Below are 25,408 nucleotides of genomic sequence, written 5' to 3' on the forward strand. Positions count from 1 at the left end.
AAACAAAGCAGTATATATATCTTGCTGGATATTGTCTTGGCAACAGGTTATCTTCTGGGGTATGAGATGTTAATCACAATGCTAGTACAGCTGTATGAGATGGAGACTGGAGGCCTCTGCTGATTTCTCAAACCCTGCAAGGTGGAGAGCCTAAATCTCTCCTCAGCCCACTTAAAAGGCACTTTAAAATGCTAACCTTGGCTAATCCCACTTGTCACTGGGATCACTCCTTAACTGGCTATCGCTTACCCAGTGTGCCAAAACCTGTCTCACTGTATGCCCCTGATGGCTACAGTTGTAAGGTGTTCCAATACCTACCTTTAGGCTTCTCAGTCACTACATTACTTGCTCCCACCAAATCCTTGCTCTGGGACCCCGAGGGCGGAGGTTGCTGGGGCAGTTCTCCCACAATGGCTTCGCGTGTGCAGCCCACAGCTGAACACTGTTAGCTCCGACCAGCTCAGCGGCTCAATCTGGGACCATAGACAATGCTTAACGTCCTCCACACTCTTGCCCAAGTTCTCCCAAGGTAGTTCAACTGAGTGCCAAGTCCAAAAAACCAAAACAGCTCACAGGTAAGGCCTTTCCAGTTTGCAATCTCACTGCTGCTGTACTTACAGCTGCCAATGGGATTAGATGGAAGGAACACACACAACCACTTGCCAATTTTGCACTTCTTTTGTCCTCCTCCTGGGGTCCAGAAGTCTCATGCTGACTCCCTGTGTCCCCAAAGGAATGTTTCTGGGCAGATCTCACCAGCCAGAGATGCCTGGAGTCTTGTCTCCCCAGATTCACTGTGTCCAGTTGCAAGAAAGCTGTTACTCGGCCGCCATCTTGCCCCCCACCCCCAAAAGAGCCTTATGACAATATCCTGACACGGTCACAAATCAGTAACTATAGGATTCAAATCTGGAGGAATGGTTGGGTTAATCATAAATTATACTGTGACACTAGCCAGCTATTTGGAAAAATGATACATTTTGTCCTGTACCTTATGCCAAAATATTCTAGGTAGTAGAAAAAAAATTAGTCAAATAAAAGCTGAAAGAAAATTTAAGGGAATATTTTCTGATACCTGAATGTGAGAGGCCCATCTAATCTGTAAGTGAGATGTGAAATTTTAAAGGAAAACATAGACAGGTTTAATGATAAAAAGATTCAGGAGTTCAAGACCAGCCTGAGGAAGAACAAGACATCGTCTCCACTAAAAATAGAAAAAACTAGCCAGACTACTTAAGAGGCTGAGGCAATGGATCGCTTGAGCCTAAGAGTTTGAGGTTGCTGCAAGCTATGATGATGACACAGCTTTTTACCCAGGGCAATGGAGGGAGACTCTGCCTAAATCAATCAATAAATAAATAATAAAAAAATAAAGATTTGCAAGCAAAAATGTGTCATAATCTGAATTTAAAAAGAACATATATTGGGAAAACAATTGTAGCAAATAAGACAGAAATTTAAATCCTAGCAATAGAAAGAACTCCTGCTACCACACAAGGAAGAGTTAAGATTCTGAGAGATAAATAGGCAAAGTGTGTGAATTGATGTATTATGAACAGAAATTGTAAATGACTGCCATAGAAAAATGTTTAATGTGATTAGCTTGTATTTAGGAAATATAAATTTAAACAAGAATGCCATACCTTATAGTATCTATCAATTTAGGGAAGATTTAAAAAATAATACTCATTGCTGGTGAGCATACAGAAAGAGACTCATTCACTTTGTTGCTGGGAGAGTAAATACAGTGGAATCATTTGGATAGTAATTTGGCCATCTGTAGTAAGAGTTTAAGGGTAGAACATTGGCAACAACGTACTTTTCCCCAAATAAGAGAACATTTAAGGCAGGGGTGCTCAAACTTTTTAAACAGGGGGCCAGTTCACTGTCCCTCAGACTGTTGGAGGGCTGGACTATAGTTTTTTAAAAAAAACTATGAACAAATTCCCATGCACACTGCACATATCTTATTTTGAAGTAAAAAAACAAAATGGGAACAAATACAATCACACTGCCTCATGTGGCCTGCGGACCACATTTTGACGACCCCTGATTAAGGAAATCCATGTATATCTACATGATGTCCTATGACATAGCTATTAAAATGGAGCCATTTGAAAATATTTACTGATATGGGGAAATGCATATGCTATACTGTTAAGTGAGTAAAGGCAACACGCCGAATTCTAAAAACAGTGTGATCACAACTGTGCAAATAAATGTGCGTGGAAAATAGTTTGAGAAAAACGCATCAGCTTATTAGTCTTTATTTTTGAGTGTTGTATTATTGCAGGGAGAATGGGGACCGAAGACCCCACTCTTGGCAAAGGAAAGCACCCCTAGAAAAAGAGGAAAATTTAAAAGTAAGCTGAGTGAGTCAGAACGAAGAAAAGTCAGCTAGTTTATATTTAAGCTAGCCATTGCTAGCAAGCTTCCTGCCTTTTCTGAAATTCCAACCTGTTGGAGATACAGCTTACAAACACCCCTGCTGAGTCTGTGAGCACTCTAAGGAGAAATTGTCATAGAAAGAGGCTATGACAAAGAACTAGAAAGATACATTAACTGGGTCATTTCCTGCCTAGTAAACAGGCAAAGCAGATACCCATTGTGGAGATTTGCATTTGCCTAGGGCAGGATCAAGGGAGTAGGTTGAGCCCTGAGATATGGGCAGAAGAGTTTATGTCCCTTATCACAGTGGAAGATCCTCTGTGGTGATGATGGGAAGAAAATTCCTCCCTTCCATCTATTCCTCAGAGGACATTAACGCCAGTAGTGTTTTACTCCACAGAGAACTAGTGGAGTTTAACACCTTGCTAGAAATCTCTGTGTGTGATCTCAAACAGGAGGCTCTCCCAATATAAGGCTCAGATTTCAGATTTCTCCAGGCTACCCTGAAGGTTAATAATAATAACAACAATAGAAGCTGATATGCTCAATCAGAGAAACTGCTGCTATTTTTGTTCCCTCCCTCATCTTACCCTCTGGGCAAATAGACTTCAATAAAAGCAGAATGGAGCAAACACTCGGGGCCATTGCTAGAAACCCCAGAATGGGCAAGGAACCCTTCAGCTCCCACCTTTATTCTACTCTATGTCTCATGTCTCTTTGTTTACCATCATTCTAACTCTATATTTCTTCGGTCAGTTGCTGCCAGTTTCCACAGGTCTTAGCAAACCCTTCCCTGGGGACAATATCCTGACATTTGGCGCCCAATGTGGGGCAATGTATTATCAGTGATTTTATTTTATTTCTACTTTTCTGTACTTCTATAGTACAGAATCCTAAATTGGAAAACTTGGAAAATTATTTTTGTTAGAAATAAATACCCTGTTTTCCCGAAAATAAGACATCCTCCGAAAATAAGACCTACTTACAGGACAGATAAGACATCCCCTGAAAATAAGACCTAGCACATCTTTGGGAGCAAACCTTAATATAAGACACTGTCTTATTTTCGGGAAAACAGGGTATGTATGTGTAGCTTACTGCCACTTAACTAATGGCTTCTGCTCTACTGGTTCAAAATGCTTTTCTTTTTTTCTTTTTTTTTTTTTTTGGCTGGGGCTGGCTTTGAACCCACCACCTCCAGCATATGGGGCTGGCGCCCTACTCCTTTGAGCCACAGGCACCACCCTCAAAATGCTTTTCTTGACTACTGTATTTGTCTTAAGTTATTTACCCGATAGTATTCATAACTTAGACAATATGTACCAGGCACCATACTAAAACCTTTGCACATATTAACTCATTTTAGAACTCACAATTCTCATGTCAGGTCATATTTTATCCTACATTTTATGGAGCAGGAAATTGAGGCACAGAGAGTGACCTCTGCATGGTCACACAGCTAGGAAATGGTAAAGTGGAGCAGGGGTTTGAATTCAGGTGGTGTGGCTGTATGTTTGAGACAATAGACAACTTTGTTTTTCTGAAATAACTAAATAATAAAACCTTATGAAAACATAAATTGTGACTTTGCCCTCCAGCCACGGCAGCTGCAGCCTGATCACGAGTGAGCCGAGCGGCCTCAGCTGCAAGTGGAGCGGCGGTGGAGGCCCCCTCAGGAGACCACCAGATCGTCACCTTGCACGGTCTCGCCATGGCGACCTACCGACAGATGTGCCCGTGGCCAATGTGTATTCCTCCATCATATGCTGACCTTGGCAAAGCTGCTAGAGATATTTTCAAGAAAGGATTTGGTTTGGGGTTGGTGAAACTAGATGTGAAAACAAAGTCATGCAGTGGTGTGGAATTCTCAACATCTGGTTCATCTAACACAGACACTGGTAAAGTTACTGGGACCTTGGAGACCAAATATAAATGGTGTGAGCATGGTCTGACTTTCACAGAAAAATGGAACACTGATAACACTTTGGGAACAGAAATCGCAATTGAAGACCAGATTTGTCAAGGTTTGAAACTGACATTTGATACTACCTTCTTGCCAAACACAGGAAAGAAGAGTGGTAAAATCAAGTCCTCTTACAGGAGGGAGTGTATAAACCTTGGTTGTGATGTTGACTTTGATTTTACTGGACCTGCAATCCATGGTTCAGCTGTCTTTGGTCATGAGGGCTGGCTTGCTGGGTATCAGATGACCTTTGACAGTGCCAAATCAAAGCTGACAAGGAATAACTTTACAGTAGGCTACAGGGCTGGGGACTTCTAGCTACACACTAATGTCAATGATGGGACAGAATTTGGAGGATCAATTTATCAGAAAGTATGTGAAGACCTTGACACTTGGGTAAACCTTGCTTGGACATCAGGTACCAACTGCACTCATTTTGGCATTGCAGCTAAGTACCAGTTGGATCCCACTGCTTCCATTTCTGCAAAAGTCAACAACTCTAGTTTAATTGGAGTGGGCTACACTCAAACTCTGAGGCCTGGTGTGAAGCTTACACTGCTCTCGTAGATGGGAAGAGCATTAATGCTAGAGGCCACAAACTTGGGCTTACTCTGGAGTTGGAGGCTTAATCTAGCTGAAAAGAAACCTTTGGGAATGGATATCAGAAGATTTGGCCTTAATATATTTCCATTGTAACCTGCAGACTCTTTTCTCCCCAAGAAGGTGATCGAAACAAAGGATGATCAAACAAGAGCTGTATTTTAAATATTTAGACAGTTACTTGTTAGTTGGTTTCTAGTTGAATTGGTTATCTATCTAGTTACCAATGCTGCGGTTGTGCAGTCACCTATACATTATTTAAATGTATTTAACTGTTAAATGTGCTACCCACCAATAATGAAATAGACCTTTATGAAAACTGTGCAATTGTGTGCATGTTTTTATGTTCCTTTAAACATTGAATATTGCCAGTGAATGAGATGGATCAGTGGATGTTTTAAGATGAGGTTAAAACATTTTTGTTTAATTCAGCCATCGTTAGAATTACTTTTGGTATCCCAGAACATTACAAATTATGAATAAAACAAATATACATTAAAAAAAGAAAAGAAAACATAAATTGTGGCATATGTATACCATGGAATATTATGCAGCCATAAAAAGATGGAGACTTTATCTCTTTTACATGGATGGACGTGGAACATATTCTTCTTAGTAAAGTATCTCAAGAATGGAAGAAAAAGTATCCACTGTACTTAGTACATTATGTAATCAATATATAATCACCCACACTTTCACACGAAAGATAAAACGCAACTATAGCCCAGAATGAAGGAGGAGAGAGGAGGGTGGAGGGTGGAGGGCAATTGCACCCATGGCAAATATTGCAAGGATACATGTCAAATGTAGTAATAGTAGACTATAAATGTCTTAACGTAACAGGTAAGTGAGGTGAAGGCTATGTTAACCAGTTTGATGTAAGCATTCCAAATTGTATACAGCACATTGTACCCCATAAATGCATTAATGTATACAGTTAAGATTTAATAAAAAATATTATTAATAAAAAAAACCCAATCAGTATAACCTGGCTTATTGTACCCTCAATGAATCCCCAACAATAAAAAAAAGAAAAAAAACCTTATAAAAACAAACTGGCTTCAAAAGATACTATTAATAAAGTGTCAGTTGACATTCATGGGTCTTGAATTTCATCTATGAACTAAGAGAGTTAAATTTGATGATATTTAAGAATCTTCCTGATTATAATAGTCTATGATTATGTATTTATTAGCAAGAAAGTGGACTTTTGTATACTGTGTCAGAAATGGTAATTATTTCTTCCAGGATCATTTCCTTCCCAACCTCACACTTTTTTGTTAGTGACCCTCCCCCTTGACTCCTGGCAGTGCCCCTCTGCTTTAGCCCAGCTGGCTGGAGCTGGGGAAGGTAGCTTTTTTTTTTTTGAGATAGTGTCTGACTCTGTCACTCTGGGTAGAATGCTGTGGAGTCCTAGTTCACAGCAATCTCAAACTCCTGGGCTCAAGCGATCCTCTTGCCTCAGTCTCCTGAGTAGCTGGGACTACAGGCGTCCGCCACTACACTCTGCTAATTTTTCTATTTTTAGTAGAGATGGGGTCTGGCTCTTGCTCAGACTGGTCTTGAACTCCTGAGCTCAAGCAATTGACCTGCCTCAGCCTCCCAGAGTTCTAGGATTCTAGGTGTGAGCCAATGCACCAGGCTAGGAGAAGATATCTTGCCCATGTGAGGCCAATCAGATTCTCTCCTAGGTTTAGAATGGTAGCTCCAAGATTCCAGCTCCCTCTCGACTGAAAGTGCTGGGAGGTTATGTAGGCCACAGGGTGCCTGTTTTTCACCATGTGCTAGAGAAGCAAAAAAGCTGACTATATGGAGTGAGAAGGAAAGAGACCCACAGAAGAGAGGAGTCCTGATCCTGCAGTCCACAGAGGCTGGATGACAGCATGGGGATGAGAGTGGGTGGTTAGGGTGGCCCCCCTCAGTTTTCTCACTCTTGGTGCTTCCACAGGGCCTGGCAATATATCCCACTTGAGTTTGCTTGATCTAGTTTGATTAGGATTATTACTTCTACCAACCACATAAGACATGTGTGTGCAGCTGGTTCCTGGAACCTCTGGCTGTAGTCACAGGTGAACAGTGAGCAAATTTTGCAATGGAGCCATTCTTCAACATATGACTTTAAATGTTTTCCTGTGATGATCGGGCATTATGGTGAAATCAGCTGAAGTAGGGAATGCACTGAAAACTGGGGGTTGCTATGGAGATGATATTAAAAATGATGGTGAGAGACCCACTAGCCAGCTGGCTGGCTGAAGGCTTTGGTCCGGGGTCTAAGGCTAGTTGGCAGGTTTAATTTGGAGGTGAGGACACTGGATTGTCTTCAGGTTACCCAGGGTTTGCCCTGCTTTGGGGAAATGATTCATAGTCAACAAACTCATGAGAGACTCAGGGGTCAGCCCGCAGGCCAGTGTCCTGATGTCCAGGGAGATGCATATGTTGTTCAGAACGAGCTCTCGACTGTGTGGCGGGTGCCCCTTAGAGTGGATGACATTTCCCCATGCCAGTCCCTGGGCTGTGCTCTCTCCCTTTTGCTTCTGATTCTATAGATGCCTTGCCCAGTGCTGGTTTCTGTTTTCCAGGCAATACTTGGCATATAACAAATTTTTTTTTAAAAAGGAATCAAGTATCAGAAGAAACAGATAAACTTGTGGGAAGTGGCTGCTTCTGAGAGTGGGATGAAGGGGTAGAAAGTGGTGGAGCAACAGGGACCTGCCTTCACTGTCAGCTTTTTACTATCTTCATTTTTAAAATTTTACTATGTGCATATATTACTCAATACAAACAAATAAACAATAACTGTGACACCCTGAACCACCTCAGAAAATAGTGTCTATTATATCTTAATGCCAGCCTAGACTCCCTCTCCTGTGTTGTTGACACAAATCCTGGTGTCAATAACATTCCATTTACTCTACATGCTTTTAATAGCACAGACCTCTGTTGCAATTTATTTCATTTGGAAGCTTTCGTTTTTGTTCATTTATTTATTGAATTCTTGCGGTGTGCAAGGCATTTCTACACAAAACAGTATATGTTGCTGTACACTTTATCCAATATTGGCTAATTATTATGCAATCAATATGGTCACTTGAAGTTGGCAATTCTGAGGATATGCATATTGTAAAGCTTTAAAAAATGCTGCTTAATGCAAATACATGTCTATGCCAGTCTTTAAAATGTTTACCTCTTTCCTCTTTGTTTGTTCCAGCAACAGTAGGTTGAAAGCAGAAAGCATATCTAAAGCCTGAAAAACTGCTGTCTGAACAATTTGTTCATTCATTGGTTTAAATCGATCACCTCTTGTACACCTCATATCAACCCACAAAAGGTGGATACAATAATTAGGACATAGTCTGCACTTTCAGGAAATGTAATTTTTGGAGGGCGTTTTTTGAGACGAAGGTAGCTTTCATTTTTACATGATAAGCATTCATTGCTTCATCAGCTGTTTGCTGTAGCATCCCTTCACAGAGTAAGCGCTTAGTAAGAACTTGTTCTGTAAATAAGTAGAACCTCTGTAAGTTGACCATCCAAGGGATTGTAATAAAGTGGTCAACATATGCAGATGGTCCACATAAGGAATGAGGCCCACTGTACTGATATGTACATGTGGTGCAAGTCAGGCTGTGAAAATCAGGTCAACTTAAGGAGGTGGTCAGTGTAGAGGGGTGGTCTGCTTTGGAGGTCCTACTGATTTCCACACAACTCTGTAGGACAGCATCTACAGCCCTGATTCTGCTGCCCCACCCTGAGGGCTTGGCAGTGTCCTGGCAGGGCTGGCACAGGTGCATGTGTGGTGTGAGCTCTGTTTGTGGAGGTTGCTATGCCTGCCGCTCCTCACTGCAAAGATGGGGACACTGAAAGCCAATGTCCAGAAATCAACCTTTGGGAGCCCTGGGCCCTGAGTCCCGTGTGCTGTGCGGAAGCAGGGCTGGCATCTGGAGTGGCTGTGGGTCTGGCAGATATGCTGTGGGGCAGCACAAGGAGAATTTATGGCTTATTTTTGGCTGTGAATATAGCACCGGCCTTGCCTTCAATGGCTTTGGATATGGGGGAAGCTGGAAACAGAGTGATGAGAATAAACATTGGGAAAGAGATGGAGGAGAGGGTGGGGATGGAAGTCAGGAATGGGGTGAAGAGAAGCCCACACTTGATTCAAAAGTAGAGGGGGGAAAAAAAGTAGAGGAAAGCCAGGATGCAGAAAACAGAGATTAGTTCTGCCTTGGATAACTCACAGTGAATCCAAATACTAACAGCCCCTAAAAACACAGACTGAACAATGGGTGGGGTCAGGGACAGGGAACATCCAAATCTTCCTGGGCTATGTGGCTTTGGGCCAATTACTTAAGCTTCATGAAGGTGTCTCCTCGTGGATAAGATGGGGATGACAGTTGGCACACAGAATGAATGGAGAACCACAGGAAAATGTCCAGTACGTGGCCCAGCACCCTGCTTCGTCCTATCTCTTGCTCTACCACAGCTCAGGAAGGTCAGAGAGCTCAGTGTTCATTGTACTTAGAGGTTTGGGGACTGGGAGCTGGGGTTGGGCTGGAGATGTGTAAAAGTAGTGGGTGAGACTGGGTGTGGTAGCTCATGCCCGTAATCCTAGAACTCTGGGAGGCTAAGGTGGGAGGATCCCTTGAGCTCAGGAGTTTGAGACCAGCCTGAGCAAGAGCGAGACCTCATCTCTACAAAAAATAAGAAAAATTAGCTGGGGGTGGTGGCGTGCATGTGAAGCCTCAGCTACTTGGGAGGCTGAAGCAGAAGGATTGCCTGAGCCCAGGAGTTTGAGGTTGCAGTGAGCTAAGATGACACCACTGTGTTCTATCCTCCATCCCCCCAAAAGCAGTGGTTTTCTGATTGCAAGACACTCTAGTTCTCGAGCAGGCTGAACTATAAAACTTAGCCATGTGGCTAATTCTATTAATTAATGCAAATAATGATGGCTAACGGTCACCAAGAAAACTTTCACAGGTTGTATGTTATTTAGTAAGGCAGGACATTTTCATTTTAGAAAGAATCTTCTTCAGAAATCGAAAGGAAAACAGTCTGGTATTTGAAGGAACTCATCCTGAGTATCTGACGGTTATGGATGATTGAATATTTTGGCTCTCAATTAAGGAACATTTCTTGTGCACTGTGAGATGCATCATTTCAGGTAACCCTCACAACAGCCCTAGAACGTAGGAACTTTTCTGAACCAGGTGGTAGGCCACGAAACATATTCCTCCCCATCTCCAGATAAGGCTGATTGAATCAGTAGTGGAGATATTGTCCAAGTCAGGCTAATCAATTTCCCTCTTTATTATCATTCTAAGAATGAAATTTATGAATGTTAAATCACTTGTCAGGTTATTCATCTAGCAAGGGGCTAATCTCAGATTTGGGCTCCAATCTAATTTCAAATCCTGTTACTTTACTGAACACATAGGTACATTTGGCTTTTGTAGGTGAATGTATCAAGTTCTATTGGACAGACTGGGCCTGGAGAGTGTCTGAAGGCTGGCTTAGCACCAGAAAGGATCTTGTTGTTCTTCTCTTTGCCACACTGTCTGCTTGCTTGGGTTAATAGGATTAGTGGCACAGGGTACTTAGATGACCTATCTGGGCAGTCACTGCCAAGCGAATGTGTTTAAGTCATCATGGGCAGTATTAAATGCTAGAAGAGATACATTATTCCACATCTGTAAATATGGTCTTGATAGTGAATAGTTGATATGGGGAAGATGTTGCCTTTGTTTTTAATTATTTTTACCACTCTAGGTAAAAAAGCCTCAAACCCTCCAACCCCAGTGAGCATTTCTTGGCATTAATTAGTTATTCTTTACTTAAATAAATGGCCCCCAAATAGAAGCAGATACACAAAAACTTTTATTAAGTGGAAGTTAGACTTACTTCATGGTAATCAACCAGTTACAAGTGCATTTGAGTTCACGTGTGTGGACACTGTAGAAGTCAGAATGGTCTATCTTACTGCAAGTCCAGTGTTCTGGCTCTGTTCGTGCCAGTGCAACCCAAGGTAGAACCATACACAGAGTAAGTACAGGTCAAGGATGATGTCAGACTAGATTGGCAACACCACGTTCATTGCTACAGCTAAGCATTACAGAACATAAAAGTCCAAAGACCAGAGACTATTACTAACGTGATTCCTACTACAAGCCTTTTCTTCTACTTAAATGCTTCCAGAGGACCAGTGTGGCAAATCTCAATTCTGGGACACAGCCGCTTTTCTGTATTTTACACTTAAATGAGCCACAGAAACTGTAAACATTTGATGGTTGTCCTGATGCCTATTTCAGGTAGAAGCCAGCTGTCCCCTTGGGAATGTGCAGTTTAACTGGTGTGAACAATTCATTTATTGTACATCTTCGATCTGCAGTTTTTCTTCTCTTTCAATTAGCACCAGTTTATTTTAAAATATTTTTCCTGGTGTTAAATATTTAGGAAACATTTTTTTAAAAAAACTAACACACAAAGTCCAAAACAATGGAAAGCAAAAAAAAACATTCAAAAGATTGTTGTAGAGAACAGCATTTAGAAAAACAACATCATTTAAACATTCGACAAATCTATGTACAATGTGCCAAAAGGTGGCAAGGAGCATGGCTGAGGAACAGTCACGTAAAAGGTTTATCAACCTGAACCTCCACAGGCTGTATTTACAGTCAGATAGGTATTCAGAAATGTAGTATCAGAACATCTGAATTTGGCTAAAAATCATATAAAAAGACACATTGCCCTTCCATAATAACTTACTAGGTAGCAAACAATCCAGTATAACGTTAAGTACCAGGTTTGGAAGTGTTTTTTTTTTTCTTTTCTATTTTACATACAAACAGTGGAGAAACTTTCTCAATGGACATAGAAGAGAACCAGGATGGCAGAGAAATGGAGTTTTTTATTTCCACATTGTCAGATGAGAGAATATTTTCTCATGCTGAGTAATGTAGAAAAGTGCTGATTAAGGAGCAAAGACAAATTATTAGGGGAAAAGATTTCATGAAAATATGAAATCAACAAGAGGGCTGAAGGAATTTGTAGGTTTTATACAGATTTTCCAAAACATAAGCGATTATCTCTATGTAATTTTGAAAAAAGATCAATGATTTTTTTTGCTGGACAATATGCTCATATTTTGTTCTTTGAAGCTATATAACCCAAACTCTTTGATGAATATATATTTTTGTATTTTTTTCTTGGATTGAGAATTAAAAACCGACAACAGACAAAACCTGTATTTATCCAAAGCAATACTTGTTCATTTTATGCAGTTCTAGCTTGTTAATCCAGCATTACCACAACATAAAGAACTCGGCACATTTTGTTAACAACCAACATTTCCTGTTTATGCTTAAGAAGCAAAATAGAAACCATTACTCGTTTATTCACCTTAATGGTGGAATTTTTTTAGAAGCTGAAGTTCTAGACTTAAGTTTCAATATACCAACTTTAAAAACATCCACTGGGAGGATAGAAATGGGTGTCTCACATTCCCAGAAGGGTACGTGTTCAAGTTTTTCTTTAAATAATTTGCAGTTGTGGTAAGTAGCTATGAGAAAAATTTACTTGAATTAGATACAAAATATGTGTTACTCTTTGAAAATGCATAGTTTATAATTTTATACATTCATTCACTAATATTAAAGACTTTTGTAAGCAAGTACTTACCCCCAAATAGTGGTAAGATTATATTTCAACAGATCTCTATACATTGGATAGCATTGCCACCTGGCTTCTGAATCAGTGCCTAATAACATATGAACACCTGTCATTGTCACACGAGCAAGCATCGTGAAGGATGGACTGCTGCTCTCTCTCCAGCCTGTCTCCTTTCCTTGTTTAGCAGGCACTGAAAACCCATGTTTCTTTCTACTGATTGCATTTCCACTAACTACCCCATTTTAAATATTTAATGATTTCATTTTAATATTTTGGATTTGGTATACAAAACAATTTGAAAGATGGCTTAATGTTTAAAAGCAGAGTTTTCTTAAATCTTCTCACGGACTAAGGGCAACTGAGGTTTTGTAACTATGTTGTTCTTTCTCTCCAGTCTTCTCATTTGAAAAAAAATGACTGTCGGCCACTCAGCAGTCGCATTTGATGATAGTCACGAACCCTTTGGGACCTAGCGATTATTTTCTTATCCTGAGTTCTTCTTCTAAGTATATAGGAATTTGATACACAAAACACTTTGGAAACTATTCTAGTATCTGGTTATTCCAGAGAGTGTATGTTTAAATGGCTGACCATCATCCAACCATTAATTACAAAAATAAGAATTTTTAGGGTGTGTTGTAGGAAAATATTGATTAATGGCATTTTTTTTTTTTTTTTTTTTACATATACGATCCACATTCCTGGGTTAATTTATACCTGGGGGATTTTCAGTTATTGAAGTCCTGGAACTAGTACATTTTGGGGATTTTGAGTTCCCTAAAAATCTAAGTTTATTCTAAAGCTTTTTACAAGTGATCAAGGAGGCTCCCCAAATGATGGGGACACTGTGTAAAGATACTGTCATCACAGGGGTTGGTCAAATCACAGCCATTGATTTCCAAGAAGCAGGGTATGGGACAAGGGTTTGTAATCTGCGAAGTTATGCTTTGCTCCTCCACCCTTTTGGGGGAATGAGGTGGGGTAGTTTATCATTGAGCTCCACTGTAGATCCCTGAGGGGCAACTCAGACTCTGGCAGCAGCTGCTGGTCCTAGGAGCTCTAGCTCTTTCCTCCTGGCCAGCCCCAGCCATCTGTGTCCAAAATATGGGAAGGGGACTCCACTGGAGTGAAAGACAAGTGCTTAACAGCTTAAGCATCTTGGAGTCATTTTCTTTCTCTAGAAATATAAAACTAAAACAATTATACCCCACAGGAGCTACTTCCTTTTCACATACTAATGGCCAATTCTGTTTTCATGCTCTGTGATTCGGGCAGAGGTCAGAGCCCGAGTAATGCAACTTGGAGCCTTCTTGCCCTGCCCTCGCATCCCCTCCTGACATGCACAGGCAGGCCCTGCTGGTTCTGCTCTATTAGCCGTGCGGGTGGAGGGACTCGTGGGGCGGGTGACTTGCACGTGGGCTTTGGGGCACAGTGAAAGGGTCACCTACCTTACCACTTTAGCTATGAGTCAGAACACATCTTCTGTGATGTGTGGCCAGTTCTATGCTAAGCTGCTCTCGTCATTACCTCTTCAAACTGTTCAGACAGATGCAACTGTTTCTTCCCGTGAAGGAAGGTGGTAGCCACCTTGAGTGAGCTAACACAAGCCACAGTAACATTTATTCCCTTGGACCTTAATTAGAGAGAGAGAAATTAGCACAGAAGCAAGAATGTCCCATCAAGGGATTTGGGAGCAAGCAACCTAACAGCCTGGCCTCTGGCTCTGGGAGATGAGGATACTAAGGGGAGAATAACACTCCACTAACAAATTGATAGGCCATGTGGCCAAAATAAGACTAGTAACCAGAATCGGGACTAATGTTCTCTCTCTCAGCTCAATTTCTTCTCAAGAGTGATGGTTCTCTTCTTTGGTCAGGGATAGTGAGAATTCAGAAGAAAACAGATGAGTACCTTTTTTTTCTTTAAAGAACATTTTCTAGTTTATGACAGCTCTTTTAGTTTTCTTAGGAGTTGCCACTTTCTACTCCAGCTAATTTTATGAATTGAAAATTTAGGGTACTGGCCCTAATAAGAGAAAGTCATAATTAGACTTGAGAGTTAATTTTTAACATTTTCATAATATAAAGTGCATCTTCTCTTTAAAAGCTGGTAATTAATAATAATGTGGATGGTTCCAACATGAAAAAATATTTAAAAAAAACAAAGAATATAGAATTTAGTTGCCTTCTTCACCTTTTTTCATAATCTACAGTTACCTGCTTTTGGAACCATAGTTTTGTGCCCTAAAACTTGAGTCTTTTCAAAAAGTCTTGCCACTGTCACCAGATGATGTTAACCTTTGCAAAATGGGCTCCTTTTTCCTCAGTAAAGGAAAGTGCTAAACCATTTCCTTCTTCAGACTATTCAACTTCAGAACATTACTAAAGTATCATTAATGAAAATGAATGTCAATCAAGTGGGTGTCAGGCCAAATTGGTTTTCTCGGATTCCTTCTAGCTCCATGACTAAGTTCCCTGTGAGTTGCCTTACTCTAAACTTGACCTGGTACAACTGATAAAGAATGAAGGGTAACAGGAACCCCATTCACAGATTGGATTGCCTTTTAATCACAGCACAAGAAATTGCATTCATATTTAAACATGACTTAACCATATTACTGGGCATTTCCAGGGTTGAGTTTACATTTTGATTTGATCATTATAAATTATTAAATATAAATTTGAGCTGGTTTTAAATTTTCTGGCACTAAGTTTATATTGATGACAAATGTTATACACTAGCAGCAAAATAATTTTCCCAAGGACTCAAAACCTTTTACTCAGAACATCCCATTAGCTAATAAAATCAGGTAATTAATTACTTACTTGGTTAGAATTTAGGGATTAGGGATTAGCTACAGTAAAGGGATACATTTGGGGATAATTTTGTACTTGGCCACAGGAATGAGTGAATGAGTGGGTTCTTCTAGACTGCAAATCCTAGACTTGAGAACACAGTAAGTCCCTAGGTCTTCTCAGGTCTCAAGTCATTCTGGAAGGCTAAGCTCTGAGCCAGCCCTTTAATAGGCCCTTTCCCCCTTCCTTGTAAGCAAAATTGAGGCTGACTCACAGGTTTGAGATTACTCCGGGTTAGCGTTGGAGGTGGGTAATAGAATATTCCTATTTTACATTACATTCTTACAAAGATCAAATGAAATAATGTGTCTGAAAGAGACATACTTTATTATATATTTGGAAGGGTTAGTGATTATCCTAATACCATCAGGATGTAAATCAGTTTAAATTAAGTTAGTCCATCCAAACCAGGGAAGCAACTTCTAATTTTTTTCATGACATGTTTATTCCCATTTTGCTTTTGCCCTCAAAGATGTTAACGTTTTCTATGTGGAAAAACGGCCTTTTGAGGTTAGTGGACACTCTAAAATACCTACATGCCTACCAGTTCTGAAGCAAGGACCTTGCCACATCAGAGGTGAAACAATGGTAATATTATACTGGAACAAAGATTATGGGGGTGGGGGAGAGCGGATAAATGTGGAGAAGTTGGCAAAGGGCTTTGGCACAAGGAGGCATGTACTATCTTAAAATTCCAGGGGCTCCTGGCTGCCTTTTCTCAAGGCACAAGGCTTCTCTTTGCCAGCCCCTCATCACAGTGGTCACGGTAGTGAAACAGTATGAAAATTAGGATTACAGTTATTCAATGCTTTGGGGCATGGCCTGGCACGCCAGAAGGAGGAAGAGTGAAAGAGCTGGATAACTTAGTATATTTTGACCAGAGGCAAGGCTAAAGACATCACGTTTCTATATTCAAGTCTTCCAAGAGAATGATTTCTGCCAAGAAATGACCTCTTTCCCTTTTTTAATTTTAGTTGCTCAGATAGTGACAACATGCAAGTTTGTGGGGCTGATGGAAGAACTTGGCTTTTTAAGCCATGGAATGTGAAATCTATTTTCTCCAACAGATGAAACTGGTGGCCACAGGCTGCACTCACCCACATATAGGTTCTCTTTGGTCTACACAGTGTTGGCCAAACATTTGATTTCGTTGTCAACACTTAAAATGTCAGGTAATATATTTCCAAGACAGAAAAGAGGCCCTGGGCCTGATTTCTTCATGGGTCTGATTGTCTAGAGCTAAGTGTGTGTCCTTCCTCAAAGGGGCAGGTGTTCTCCGTTTCAACATGACTTCACATTCTCTAGTGTCCTTTTTTGTCTGATGTACATGGATCATTAAAGAACTTGCTTTGCCCTTCTAAGGCATCTAAATTTGCAAACTCTGCTATACATAATACCATTGGGAAGCTTCTGTTTAAAGATGAAATGAGACTCATTTGATTCACTACTATACAGCGACAAACATTTCTTGGGGATCTTAATGCTAAAATGGAAATATTCCAAGGGAATGAAGATAGAGATTTCCAGGTTGACTCATTTCAAAGACTGGGAGCCAAGGCTGTATACAGTTTGCCCTAACTTTGTGCATTTCTAGTCCTCGCATGTTCTGATTCCAAAGCCTATTTGAAACCAAGGTCTGAGTGACCTTCTGACCCACCTCGTAAGAGTTGCCCAATGGTGTATGGCTATTCTGTCTCAGCTTTTCTTCTGATGTTATCTGTGTACTTGGCTAATTAGCCTGGCTTTTGGATTACTGAAACCTTAAACGATGCTTACTTGTTTTAACAGTGAATGGGTTTGGGGGAAAAAAAAGTACAACATTATGAAATGGTTTTGGCAAAGCTCAGAATCATTTGTGCACTTAATAAACTCTCCATGGCTCCCTCCTTGCTTCCTGGCTCTCGGGAACGTAGTCACTTTCTGATCATGGCTAAGTGCCTGTGAGTTTTTCACAGTGAAAAATATCAAGGTTCTGATAATGAAATGATTTAGTTAGTGCTGAGGGTAAAAATTAATTTAAATGCTACTGATCACCTAAAAATTCTTTGGACCTACATACTATGATTTTAGAAATTTCCACCAAATGATACTTGCTAGTTAAATGTTGGGTTTGTGGTTCTGGTAGGTCAAGTGGTAAACTTGTTTTTGTGACACGGAATTTATCATTTTACCTTAAAGAATTTATTTCTCCCATGGCCTATAAGCATATCTGTTAACATTTTTTAGATTTAAAATCCTGGGGGTGGGGGTGGGGCCCAAAAATATGTATACACATTTTAAGTGATCTTGTTGGAAGCAAAATCAATTATTCCAACAAAGTGTATGAATTGCAGTTAAAAGGGATGTGTGTAGTATGTCTGGGTACACTTGACCAGCAATAATCCCTTCAATTCAACTTTGAAAATTAATACATAGATAACATCTCTTAAAATGTGTATACATTTTTTTGACACTCTCTGTATATAGACTGATTCTTCAAGTCCCTTTTCCGTAAGTCTTTGAAAATTAAGTAATGGTAATTAATGGTAAAACACTGGTAATGATAAAAGTAGATCTTGATTCTCTTATAATAACCATTCCATCTGATCTTCATTTCTACCCTGTTGCAGAGGGTTAATTGAAAAGATACACATCAAAACACTTGCTTAAAAGAGACAAAGCCCTTTGTTTGGTGAGCAGGAATTGATTATAATATTAACAGTTCCTGTCTGGTAAAATACTATATTTTAAAAAATAAGCTACAATGTATAAAACCAAGGTCATTTCCCACAAAATGTTCATTTTTTTTGTGATTACAAAACATTGCATCTTGTAAAATATTTCCAGTTGTGTTAACTTGAGAAGTACTAATGCTTATTATAAAAGTGTCATGTCTCTTAGAATTTTAGAAGCCTAAGCAGTGTATTTCTTGTTTTATTTGGAAAATTAAGATAATTGTCTTTAAGATTACATTTTGCCACAACTCATTACCATTGTCATTCTCAGACCCCCAACGAAAGTTATAAAACATGAGATTGTCTTCAAAAAAAGGAGCTATTTACAAAACAGGACCAGAAATTAAATTCCCCTTTTGATACCTAATCCTATGATGGATACACCCTTAAAGCATATATCATTGGATATGGGCTTTTTCAAAGTAAGTCATAATAATCTGTTGGTTTTAAGTACATTTTTTACTTCCCTGTTCTATTGGTGTGTATGACTCAATGATACAATTGGTACCTAAAAGTGCTAATCTCATTTTATTTACTGACTTCAGGTTTGGTAGTTACAATGAAAAAAGACACAATGCAAACAGTCTCAATGCAGAGGCATCCCCATAGGTTTGAGGAACAGGGGGAGTCTGTGTGCTGCTGGTAGGGTTACTTTCTTAGAGAAATGAAATTTCCAGTTGACCTGTGTGCCCAGTGCATTCTCCAAAATGATCCACATTCTCATGCATATTCATGAATCCCGCTCTGTTTCCACTCATTTGTATGCACAGATTCTTCACCGAGTTCACACAGGTCAATACTACAGCTAATGTGGTCGATAGAAATTCTACAGGGTCTCAGGAGAAAAAGCAGCACCTTCTCCGCAGAAGTCCATGGAAATTTATTCCTTAACATGCTATTAAAGCAAAATGCACATCTTTAACAGCTTTCTTTCACCTACAGAATTCTGCTTCTAGCTAATAAAGTCACCCAACTGGGTAATTATAAAAAGAACAGCAAGGCTTTGTATTCACAAGTACATTCAGAAAAAAGCCTTACATGAGTCTATGAATACCCACAGGCATTGCACCCATGGTTCAAATGTCAGTCTTAGACTATAGGTCAGCTACAAAGAAAACAGCTCCTTTTCATAGGGCATTCTTCTACACCTCATGGAAGTCCAGTTCACTGAAATTTGTCTCGAAATGATTATCATTTTCACTTGAAAAAACTTGTTCTGACCAGAAAAGACTTTAGAGATAATAAAATTCTTCCTAGTCTTGGGATTCTCCAGATCTATTTTTCACATGCCCTTTATTTTTCCCTGAGGAAATGAATATAATTTACAGTATTTTGCCATTCTTCTCAAGGTATTCTCTCCTACATGGATGATTCTTGCCACCTTTCTCTGAACCTTCTCTCGTGAATGTTGCACTTTTATTTTCCCATGGAGTCTGACAGAGTGAGGGATATGAATTCAGCAGTGCTGGATAATTCATAGCCCAGGGCTACTTGCAAAAGTTTGGCTAAGTGTGACACCAGAGATAGCAGACTTATAACTTGAGTGATCTTGAAATTTAATAGAGGACATTTCAGTTTCAGAAATCTTTTGCAAGGTGAATGCAACTATCTCTTTGAAAAGTTTTTGGAAAGCCCAGGAACCGCAACATTCTTTCATCTGTAATGTGGTTATGGCTAGACAAAGAATCATCTAATCAAGGGCACCTTGATGGTATGTGGAGCTGCCAACGGGCACTTCGCAGCTGAGTGTGCACGTTCCTGGTCAGAAACCCACTACTCATCCTAGCACTGGCTTTTGCCAGCCAGAAAAGGAAACTTTCCAGCAAATGAGGTGGAGAGAAGTGCATGTCCCCTCGAGAGTGCCTGCTGGAGATGGCATGGCGGCCCTGTGCTGGGCCTAGAGCTCCTTCCCAAAGGTGGCCCTTTCCTTGCTAAGAGCAACTGTTTCCAAAGGGGGAACATGGCAGTTCCCAGGGAGAACTCAGGGACAGTGACAGCCAGCTGATCAGCACCAAGAAGATGTGTGGGAGCCAGGTGTCCACAGGTCTCTGGTGTCTCCTCCCTGCTTCCCACAAATTGAGTGCCTGTTACCTTGGAAGGACTCAGGCTTAAACTACTGCCTGGTCAACACTCTGCTTTGCTGCTACCTGGCAAATGCCCTATCTGTCACCATGAAATGCTTTCTTGGGAGAGATGAAAAACCTTTTCCGAAGGGATGTCAAGGGAGCAAAAAATCAAAAGGCTACAACGTGCCTTATTTAGAAATATTTGAGACCAAAACTCATTGTATTGCTACTCCCTGTGCAGAGTCAGGCCACTGAGCCTCTAGGCTGGGCTCCAACCAGCTTGCTGTCTTCTCACCTTTCCCCCACCAAATGAACACATAAAAAGAACTTGGTTCCACAGGGATGGCAGAAAATCAAAGTCTGGCTTAATCTGGCACTTCATTAGCTCCAAAAGATAACAAAATAACTTAACAAAAAAATTTGACTTTCACAGTTGGCAGCTATAGATTGAAATTCATAGCTTTCTGGGTGGTCTCCTTGTTATCACATACTTCAATACAGGAAATGTGTGTCCAGGAAGGTACTGAGGGTCTGTCTGTATCTGAAGGCAAAGAAGAAAGTACACAGTGCCCTGGGCCAGCCAGCAGAAAGGAGCCCCATGTGTGTAGGAGATTCAGAAGAGGTGGCGTGAAGGAGGCTTTAGGAAGGAGACAAAACCCCAGGGAAGCTGCATTCACCGCAGTCTGCTTACACCTGTGAACTGGCTGAACGCCAGGTAAGGAGCGAGGTTGCCTCAGTTAAGCCAGAGCTCAGAACCACTCCTGGGCTGCATTTTTGGGACTGAAAGTCACAGGGCCTTGTTCCTCAGTAAAGATCTTTCCCTTCTTGTGTCTCAAAGTTCTGGAAGTGGTTTTGATTAGTGACTCAATCCAAAAATCAAGGACCAGATCTTTGATCAATCTGGGTTTTGCCAAAGAATAAAACCTCTGGTCCAGCATTGTACCCTGACTCTGAGCAAGTTCACTGTGTACTTAATCAGTTGACCAGGTTTGGCCTCTCCATGGCCACTGGGCATTCTGCCCATTGTTCAGGGCCTCCTGGACCAGGCCAGAGCATCGTATCATCTGCAGTGGTGCTGCAGGTGAAATGACAGGACACCAGGAAGAGAAAGGACATGTTAGGGTAGAGGAAACAAACATATTTCTGCATTTTAAAAACTGCCCTCTCCTGGCTGACCTTGTAAGCACGAGACATACGGTATAGCTGATACTATGCCTGGTATGGACTGATTATCACCACGTGAAATCAGATGACGCTCTTTTTCTATTGTCTTGAAACAAATGTTTTTAAAGAAAAAAATAAATGAAGGAAAAAAATAGACAACCTCTTCCAATGAATAATTTTTCAAAAAGTTACATGAGGGTTTAAAAAATAAATTGCCAAAATATATGAGTTCACAGATTGTGGATGTTGCACTGTGGAACCTCCTGATATTTTCCCTTGCTTATATTAAAAAAGATATGTTATTACTAGATGACTTCTTTCTGTTCTTCTTTAAAAAATATACGTACAAGCTCAACACATATATTAAACTTTCCTCTGTGCAATTTCATCGAACATTCCTATGGCTGATCCCACATCCCCTGTCCCTACACGGTACCTCCTCTAAGGTGCTCTTATTACTTTGCATAAGTATAGGAGAAAGAACTCTGTAGCAGGGCAATTGAATAGTAGGGGAGACAGAAAATGAGCTTATTTATGGGGCTTGACAACTACTCCCCTCCCCCACATCATCACCACCAACACCAACCAACAAGCAAGCAAATATGGAGCACAGTACAAGCCCTGACCCTACTAAACTGAGAGATTCCTATACCAACATGCATTTTCCTTTTGGTGTTGTATATGTTCCCTTTTAAGCAAATTCTTAATGAATATCTTCAATATTTTCATAAGAAAAATAAAAGTTTGCACCTCCCATTTACCCATATAATGTTTATATTATTCATTAACCCATCTCCTAGACATGCTAAAGCATAAAACCTGTAAAAGTGCACTCAGAATGGAAGCGGTGTGTTGACCTAACATGACTTTCTGAACAGATGGGGACGTGTTGGCTGTGCTCTTTCTCGAAAGCAAACCTGCTGGGAGAGTTTGGAGTTCTCTACCTTTTCTGAAATCAGTCAGTGATGGAGTTTGGAAGGAAGGACCAATGAACTATGAACCTGGCTACAATCTTGACAGACAAGCAGTAACAAACAGATCCGAGATGCTGTTTGTATCACATCCCTGAAAGAAGCATCGAGGCTTACCCAGATGGCTAGGGGTGCCTGTTCTTGACTACAGGGTGGCAGGTAGAGAATTAGCTGTGCTGCCTCTTGGGGAAGAGCTTCTTCTAAATCCAAGGAAGACTCCTAGATGTTTTCCAACAGTGACAGCAGGATTTCCTGAACTTAGCTTGGGGCTGAAGTCTGCTGGTGATTTCCACTGCCAAATGCTTTTCAAGTTTGTGCCATCTGGGGTCCACCAAGCTAACAGCTCTACCATGGTTCAGTCTGGAGCCATTCTTAAAAACAAATCCCAAAAGACATAAAAAAGATACAGAGTGCTGCACTTTCTTGCAACACATCATGATGTATACTGCTCCAAGAAGTCAAATGGAAAACAGGAAAAAGATTATTCACAACAAAAGCAGGTATTGGTCTTTGTACAAATGCTACTGAATAACGTGTAGCTTATTGTTGTGTCAAAAAAATCTCAGAAACATGATTGAGAAAGCTTATCAAAATACGCCTCCTTTCTAGGTAAAATGGGCTTTGTTGGTTCAATTGCTATAGAAGTCTACAGTTTTAAGACCTATACCTACAGCAAAAAAGTTGACTTTTCTTTTGAAGGAAAAAATATAGCTGCTCTAGGCTGGATTCTCAGAGGAGCAGTAAGGTGGTGACTTTTTTTCTATTTTTTTTTGCTGTTATTCCACCAGGGTTTCTGAAAATGCTTTTCCTAGGCTTCAGGTGTGTTTTATTTGGAAGGAAAAGCTCTTTCCAACACCGATAGTGGAAAGCCAGGGCAGAAGTGGCTCAGGGCCTTGGGCCCCTCTGGGCACCCCTCAGTCGATGAACCTCTGGCAGGCCTTCTTCCAGCGGCAGGAGGTGCACCACATGTCCCGATTCTCCATCCCATACACCTTCCGGCACTTTTTACCCTCTCCCCTAGGCTTCCTGTAAGACAGACAAAGATTAGTTCAGTGGGAAAAATTCGAAGGGTATTCTATGGAGAACTCAAAATCCCTTGAGAAAGACAGAGAAAAATAGGAAATATAGTAGAAGGTCTCTGGAGGTTCATGCTTTAATATGTGTTGGATATTTTCATGGCCACTAAGGGTTACAATTTGCTACTATAGCCCTGAAGCTTCTATTTGTCCATTTGGCCATCTTCACAAAAGTAAATATAAGAAATGGCAGTAGGGGACACCACTACTCATTCAAGTTTTTAATACAGTAGAACCTGTGTAAGTTGGCCACAGTGGTAACAAACTGCTCAACATATGGAGGTGGTCAACACAAGAAACCAGGCCTGTAGGTGTGGTGCACATCCAGCCTATGAAATTTAGGTCCTCTTTTCTTTTTTTTTGTAGAGACAGAGTCTCACTGTACCGCCCTCGGTAGAGTGCCGTGGCCTCACACAGTTCACAGCAACCTCCCACTCCTGGGCTTAAGCGATTCTCTTGCCTCAGCCTCCCCAGTAGCTGGGACTACAGGCGCCTGCCACAATGCCCGGCTATTTTTTGGTTGCAGTTTGGCCAGGGCTGGGTTTGAACCTGCCACCCTCGGTATATGAGGCTGGCGCCTTACGAACTGAGCCATAGGCGCTGCCCGAAATTTAGGTCCTCTTAAGGAGGTGGTCAATGTAGGGAGGTGGTCACTAATGTATGTTTCTATTGTATGTACTTTCTTTTTTTTGTATATACTTTCTTTTCTTTTTTTTTTTTTGAGACAGAGTCTCAAGCTGTCACCCTAGGCAGAGTGCCGTGGCATCACAGCTCACAGCAACCTGGGCTCAAGTGATTCTCCTGGGCTCCTGGGCTCAAGTGATTCTCCTGCCTCTGCCTCCCAAATATCTCGGACTATAGGCGTCTGCCACAATGCCCAGGTATTTTTTGGTTGCAGCCATCATTGTTGTTTGGTGGGCCTGGGCTGGATTCGAACCCGCCAGCTCTGGTGTATGTGGCTGGTGCCTTAGCTGCTTGAGCTACAGGCGCCGAGCCTATTGTATGTACTTTTAAGGGCACCCTTCTCAAATTTCTAGGGGGAGGTTCTAAGACCTCCAGTGGATGCTAAAGACCTTGGATAAGTACCGAACTCTATGTGTATATATATGTGTGTGTGCGTGTGTGTGTGTGTGTACACACATGTATACTTTTCACAAATTTTTTTCCTTCACAATTTCATAGATAAAAGATTCATTTTTATTACAGATCTTAGCAAATTCAGCATACAAATTTTTTTCTTTCCAATATATTTGGTCAAGAACGTTCATCTTTTCATTTAAAGGAAGCACTTTATAACTCCTCTTTGGTTGAAGAAAGTCCCGTCTTTGGTATGCATTGCTAACATTACTATTCTTGCTCTTTAGCACCACTATTATTTTTTAAAATTTCAGATTAATGTGAAGGTACAGATAATGTGGTTACATTGTGTCTGCTAGGTAAAGTCTAAGTTGTAGTTCAGCTCTTTACCCAGGAGGTGTGCCCTATACCTTACATTGTGACCATTAGAAAGCTTACCAATTCCCTTCTTCTCTCCTCCCCACTGGAATTACGTTTTTCTCTCATGAGGGTGTGTAGTTGTTCATCTACTGGCTTCATATTAGTATTGAGTGCATTGGATACTTGCTTTTCCATTCTTGATTCACTTTAATAAGAGCAATGTTCAATTCCATCCACGTTAATACAAAAGATGTAACGTCTCCGTCTTTTTTACAGCTGAACAGTATTCCGTGGTATACAGATACCACAGTTTATTAATCCATTCATGGGTTCATGGACACTTGGGTTGATTCCTCATCTTGGTAATTGTGAATTGAATTAAGATAAACATTTAAGCACAAATGTCCTTATGGTAAAATTATTTTTTTTCTTCTGGGAAATAATTAGTATTGGGATTGCAAGGGTCAAACAGAAGATCTACTTTTAGTTCTTTTGAGGAGTCTTCTCTTTCC

General features: G+C 40.7%; 1 protein-coding gene and 1 pseudogene across 2 annotated transcripts in view; one reads left to right on the top strand and one right to left on the bottom strand.

Moving 5' to 3' along the window:
• Window positions 1-3,976: 3,976 nt before the first annotated feature.
• LOC128563721 (voltage-dependent anion-selective channel protein 2-like) lies at window positions 3,977-5,447 on the top strand (annotated as a pseudogene). Its single transcript, XR_008373866.1, has one exon. The product of XR_008373866.1 is annotated as a voltage-dependent anion-selective channel protein 2-like (transcript).
• A 5,352-nt stretch (window positions 5,448-10,799) lies between these two features.
• The window catches only part of ZNF704 (zinc finger protein 704), a 273,034-nt gene continuing 258,425 nt past the window's right edge, over window positions 10,800-25,408 (bottom strand). Inside the window, exon 9 of the mRNA XM_053558995.1 lies at window positions 10,800-23,409. Coding sequence (XP_053414970.1) covers window positions 23,298-23,409 — 112 coding nt within the window. The 3' untranslated portion in view covers window positions 10,800-23,297. The remainder of the gene's footprint in view (window positions 23,410-25,408) is intronic.

Source organism: Nycticebus coucang, chromosome 13 (assembly GCF_027406575.1).
Source record: "Nycticebus coucang isolate mNycCou1 chromosome 13, mNycCou1.pri, whole genome shotgun sequence".
In the NCBI taxonomy this organism is placed as follows: Eukaryota; Metazoa; Chordata; class Mammalia; order Primates; family Lorisidae; genus Nycticebus; species Nycticebus coucang.